The following is a 6,496-nucleotide window of genomic DNA, read 5'->3' as shown; positions in this document are numbered from 1 at the left end:
AGCTTTGTTTCAAAGTACCAGACAAATAAATGTGCATAATTATTGGAAATATTATCCAGATAGATGGCGATGTGCCAAATTATGAAATCATGCACTCTTCGATTGCATATCCAGTCATTACTAGAGCTGCTCTTGAAAAACAGGTGTTTCTAATACAGAGAGATGTCTCCACGGTCTTCTACCCCGTTTACTTTCTGATGAGGAATCAGATATGATATTTCATAGTTGGAACTGAGCACATGATGGGAAGTGATCTGAGAAAAAAAGAAAAATAAAGAGGAACAGAGAGAAAGAGGGAAAAAAATTACTCACTTCTGAAGACATCCATGTAATAGATGCTGATTGTGCCTTTAAATCAATGACGTCTGTGCCGGGATAATGAGGACCAAAGCCCAGACATGAGAGAAGTGATCATAAATACATACTGTAAGCGTATTAAGAGCAGACATATTAAAACCAGAAATGTAAAAATGACCCACATCCAGTGTCTAACAGATTCCTCTCTTCACAATCCCTCTTGCCCTCATTCTCTCTTTAAACAGGTGGCATATTTATATGCATCACCACAGTGAAAAGGATGAATTTGATCCACATGGTCATCTCTTTCTTCTTTATTTCAAAGAGAACAGCAGGATCAATCCTTTGTTTTTACACATTTATTTTTACACATATTGACTTTCAAATAATAATTTTTGCTTTCTTTTTATCTCAAGCCCATTATTATAACAGAGGGGGAAATAATAGGGCATGAGATAGATTGCATTTGATTAGTAAAACAGACTTTCTTAAGTTTTTGGACTTTAATAAAAAATTTAAAATAATGGAACTATTCAAATACATACATAAATGTTTGTGAAGGTCAAATCTATGATAATTTCTTATTTGAGATCCATCATACTGTATACTGCATGATGTCATTTCAAAACAACAACCAAAAGCAACAAAACATGCTTGATTTTTTTTTTTTAAGAAAAATACAGAGGGCTTATAATGTTTATTTAATGAGCTTTATGTGCTTGGCACTTGTATTTACAGTCTTAAAAGCCTCAAATATTACTGCTCATTACTCCCACACTATTCAAATTTAACAAACACTGGCCATATAATTGCTTAGCATTTAAATATATTCATTTTCAAACACTCCAAAGCAAATACCTTGTCTTCCTATGGTTTTTATCCACACAACAATTTAAAACCTATGTGCTTTGCGTGCATTCACTATTGCTCAAATGTTATGTTCCACTCAGGATATGGTTAAGCCTTTTCCAAACCATTAGGCAAAGGTTTAGCATTTCAGTACAGATTGTCAGAACCACATAGAGACCCTGTTATTACAGGAGGATTTTACTTTGCCATCCTGAGACCCTTCATCTCTGAAAGAGTCCGTGAGCTTACAACATCACGACACCATGACAAGCATCATATACTATCAACAATGAAAACGTGATACTGACAACACTTATTCGCTCACAGTTTTGAGGACATTTTATTCATGTTCTGGCTGATGGCTCTTGTTCTTGTGGGATATTTAAGGGGCCATTATTGCTGTCATTATTGCACCAAATATGAATCCTCATCATAATCCATTTTCTAAAAATCAGACCTCAGTTGATTTACTTCAGTTTTGCACATTGTTGACTTCAACTCCATTTTAGTCTGATGATTGATAAGGCATGTGTCTAATAAGTCCACACTGAACAGCTGGTGTCACCAACATCACAATGGCAAACTGCTCACGCCAATGTGTCAGACATTTTGAATAATAATACTCTGAAAACCCAGTAATGCTGAGCAAAAGACTGCGGCAGCTGTTCGTGTTTGGTGTTTTGATCTGTTTTTGGTTTATTTTCAATGTCTTCAAACCATGTGCATGGACATCTGTGAAGAGGAGCCATACTGGCGGCCATCACAGCTGCCAGCCCCCTGTTGGCTGCCGGCGGGGTTGCTGATCATGTGCATACTGTCCATGCCGCTGTTGGAGAGGTACTGACGTTCGGCAAACGCTCCAGCGGAGGAGGAGGAGCACAGTAAGCCACCCTGAGGTTTCTCTGGGCTGGCCGCCAGGCGCGGTGAGGCCGGGAAGTTGTATCCATACAGGTTGTAGGGATTGTGAAGGGAAAAGGCATTATATGTGCTCTGCTGCACATGATGATGGCTCCCAGAGAACATGTGGGCGGAGGAAGGGGAGGACCCAGAGGAAGCCGATGACCCAGAGGCGGAGCTCGCCCCTGCCTGCATGACGTACTGCAGTTGGGACGCGGGAAAAGAGGCCAACTGACTTCCATAAGCATCCATCTTGCTTCCGCCGCTGCCGTTACCAGCAGCCAATGAGGCGTGAGCCCCTCCCTGCATTCCTGCAGCGATGAGAGAGGAAGTCCTCTGAGGCAGGAAGGAATCGGAGGCCTGGGCAGAGGTTACAGCGCCTCCTGTGGTCTGGAGGCGGCCGTAGGAGCCGTCGGCCAGTCCTCCGTAGCCCTGCAGGGTGGCCATGTTGCTCCTGGCACATGCAGGGTACTCAGACAAGCCCAGGTTACACAGCTGGCTCTCCCTGCAGCCCACATTGAAGGTGTTGGGCGCCAGATGGAAAGTAGGAGGGGAGCAGGAAGGGGAGAGGAGGTGCGTCGCACCGGAGGGAGATGGAGTGCCAGTGCTGGAAGTAGTGGGAGAGGTGCCAGTGCTCCCTCCTGAAAAACAGAGTCAGCAAACATTTAGAAACATCCAAACCCCAAAAGACACACTGTGGATACATGTTCCTATGCATGAAGAATAAGTGCACACACAAATGGAGAACGGTGAGACAGAGCCAGCTCTGAAAACATACACACTGTCCAACAATTACACCAAGAGCGTATCTCTTATTTCATTCTGTGGACCACGAGCAGTCACCATGGCTCCTTAGGGAGAGCATTTCATCTGGTTACAAGAGAGGCCTGTTCAAACCTGGCAACAAGTGACACCAATTAACCCATAATGGAGCGCTCATCTCCACAGTGCTATTCTACATTCTCCAAAAGTTGCTGAGCTTTCCTAAAGGGATTGACTCATGTCTTTCCAATCCTGTATGATTCTATTTCCTCTGTGAAACACAAAATAACATATTTTGAAATGTCAGTGGTTTTTGTACATACACTGAAAGTCAGTGGGGTCCTATTTTGGAACCCACTGACTTTCACTGTATAGACAGAAACAGCTCTTCAAAATATATTTTTTGGAACAACATGAGGGTGAGTGAATGATGACAGAATTTTAAAGCGTTTTCTCTTAAGGTCTAAAACTATTGCTCTGTAATAAATTCATAATTTCATAATTCAAATTGTTAACAGTGGACCATTCTAAAAACCACACTAACAGAACTCCAGGTTTTTTTTCCCCTATTTCCTACACTTTTCAATCTGATATCCTGAGTAAAGAATTCAAATTTCAAGGATTCTCATTACATACTACCACTCAAAAGTCTGGGTAATTTTATTATATATATATATATATATATATATTTTTTTTGTAATTATATATATAATAAAAAATATATATAAAATATATAAAAAAATAATAATACTTATTTAGCGAGGATGCATTAAATTATTTTTTATCAAATTTAAGTCTAATCAAAGAATTCTGAAAAAAGTATAATGGTTTCCACAAAAATTATAATAAAAATTAATTTTTCTTGCAGGAAAACAGCATTTTAGAATAATTTCTGAAGGGTCTTAAGACACTGAAGACTGGGGTAATGACTGCAGAAAATTCAGATTTGTTATTACAGGAATAAATTACATCTTAAAATATATTAAAATAAAAACATTTATTATAAATGGTAATAATAATTATAATAATTAACAATATTACAGTTTTTATTTGGCTCAAATAAATGCTTCTTTCAAAAAATGGAGTACTGGAGTCCAAACTGTTAAAAGTGTACATTTGTAAACCGCGAGTTAACGCTGTTCTTTGCAGATTTGCAGTGTCAGTATGATTTACTGGAACACATTATGCAGCCTGTTTAAAAATGTCTTGTCTCGCTCTTGCACAGTTTATATTCAGTATGCTTTTCAGAGAATCAGTATATGAATAAAATGCTCTCTTCTTCACTCAAAAACATTTTCCGTCACTGTATGACATTTTGACTTTTACTTAAACCTGTACCTATTTAAATAATGGAAATTACATTTTAAAACAGCTTTGTTTCACGCTGTATGCATTTCCAAAATATGGGGTTACCTCTGTGTGAGACATTGGTTTGCATGGGTTTGAAAGCAAGTTTAAGGAGACAATAACCAGAGATTAAGCACAGTGTGAAAAGCCCATTACATGTCTTGTCAGCTACAACCATCTAAGGGATAATGTGACAAATGTTGAATGCAAATGTGGCTTGAGTTTCATAACAGGCATGTCTGGTCAACAGAGCACTGGCCGTCTTCTCTCAGTATGACAGGCAGCATTTGGGCATATGTTCATAGAGGGAAAAATTCACTGGCACATATGCACAGAGAATAAGTCAAACACTTGGAACTGAATGATAGCGGTGGGATATCTACCACATATTTCTTTATTAATGAGAAGTTGGCCAGCATTCAGTTTGTTGTTTTGAAAATCTAGTCTGCTCTGCGGCTCAGAATGGGAATTAAAGAAACGAAATAATTCAGAACTCTCTTGGCTGAGGGTTGGGCCAGCTCCATATGCGTTCGATAATACAGCTGAGTTCTGGTTCGCTCAACGTGGTTCTGTTCTGTTGGCTGAGGGAAAGGAGACCTCACGGTGATGTCATGTTTTCCCCCTGTTGTCAGGCTGGGGTGAGAGCGGCTTCAGTGGTGCTTCGAGAACAACTAATTACTCCAAATAGATCTGCATGTAGTTTTTGAGGGCAGTCAGTTTGGGGCTGCAAGGGCAGGGGCGGAGGGGGAGAGCGCAACGTTTTGTCAGCCGTGCGAGAACTTTAATTAACATTTAATCTGTTTCGTGAAGTTTGTGATGACAAACAGATGTCTACACAGACAAAATACCATGCTCACATTACTCTGACCTTATGACGGGGGGAAAAAGTAGTTACATCAACATTTGATAATCTGGGCCATAACATTAGCTATGAGTAAGAGACGGTTTTAGCAAAATTCACAAGAAGACTTTTACTTTTGAATGACTCAATCTGTCATCATTTGTTCACCCTGATGCTGTTTCAAAACAAATGCAAAGTACCATAAAAGTGGTCTATACATCTTGTGCGGTATATGAAATCATATGATCACGTTGGTGGAGAAACAGACTGAAAAGTATGTTTTTATTCACTGATAATCTTTACCAGAATATTGAATCAATGAGTTTAGCTTGAGAGCTAGATCAGTTTGATTAGTTAATGAATCATTGATTAGTGAATGAATCATTCATTGCATTTTCAAATAATTATTATATTTTGAATATTTGGATTTAAATGTGTATTTCATTATTTAACTCATGATTTTTGGATTCTTTCTCACATAAAGCTATAATGTGGTTTAATTTTAGGGCTAACTGTTCCTTAAAGGGGTTGAAGAAGGGAAATAATATTTGATCTGTCTTACAGGCATACAGACAACCTCACTCTTGGACACAAAAACACAAGATTGTCCAAATTGTCCCACCCATTGCAGAGCTCCCTGCAGGCTTAGAGTCATTCATAAATCCACTGTGGTATGTGATTATTGTGGCCACACAGTAACTTTAAAAATGACTTATGAAGCAATATTTTGAAATCCAAAGCCTCCGTTATCCAAGTTAAAAACATCTCTGCATACCTTGCTGTTTCTGCATGTTCGTGAAGTCTTCAAACGTCAGCGTCCTCACTGGAGGTCTCCAGAAAGCATATGTCTCCATTATTGCCTCCAACCCAGTCCTGCACGAGGGACAGTGACAGAAAAACCCGGGAAGAAGTGACGTGAGATGGCAGAGAAAACAGGTGAGCCAGTCAGATTATGCACATGAGGCAGCGGCAAAAAGGGAAAAAAAGAGGTGGGGAGTTTGAGGAAACTGGAGCCTGTAAAAAGGAGCAGGTTTTTACTGTGCACATAAATCTGGGTGATGTTTCATCTGTGCTCTGTACATGGCTCCCCTTCCTGTGTGATTTACTCCTCTTTGCATCGGCCCTCACCGCGCAGCTTAAGCAGCAGTAATTCTCAACTCCTTTCTGCTTGTTAGTGAGACGCTGTAATGATCCACTGATGCACTGGTCACCAAATGAAAGACTTGTATTTTCCTTTAATATAAAACATCACTGATTTTTGATTTACATTAAAATACTGATTTATCACTTGGTTAAGCACAACTGATTCCACCGATCATCAAAAGCTAACATTACAACTTAATCTGCAGTGTGTAAACTGGGATGAGAAGGATCCAGTGCATTAATGGAACTGTGGTTACTTTGTGACTGATCAACTGTTTTATTGTCTGAAAAAGTACTTTATTTGCATTAGTTTTTATAAGGATATATGTGTGAGGCCAAGAGCATTTTCTATTTATATAT

General features: G+C 39.3%; 1 protein-coding gene across 3 annotated transcripts in view; it reads right to left on the bottom strand.

Moving 5' to 3' along the window:
• Positions 1–979: 979 nt before the first annotated feature.
• Positions 980–6,496, bottom strand: part of LOC132095283 (T-box transcription factor TBX15-like) — a 20,874-nt gene continuing 15,357 nt past the window's right edge. For all 3 annotated transcript variants that reach the window (XM_059500117.1, XM_059500118.1, XM_059500119.1), the window contains 2 exons: positions 5,769–5,866; positions 980–2,684 (listed from right to left, as the gene is read on the bottom strand). In XM_059500117.1, the coding sequence (XP_059356100.1) occupies positions 1,858–2,684; positions 5,769–5,866 (925 nt within the window). In that variant the 3' untranslated portion in view covers positions 980–1,857. The remainder of the gene's footprint in view (positions 2,685–5,768; positions 5,867–6,496) is intronic.

The sequence above is a fragment of the Carassius carassius genome, chromosome 19, assembly GCF_963082965.1.
Source record: "Carassius carassius chromosome 19, fCarCar2.1, whole genome shotgun sequence".
Lineage (NCBI taxonomy): Eukaryota > Metazoa > Chordata > Actinopteri > Cypriniformes > Cyprinidae > Carassius > Carassius carassius.
This window is presented reverse-complemented; position numbering and strand designations above follow the sequence as displayed.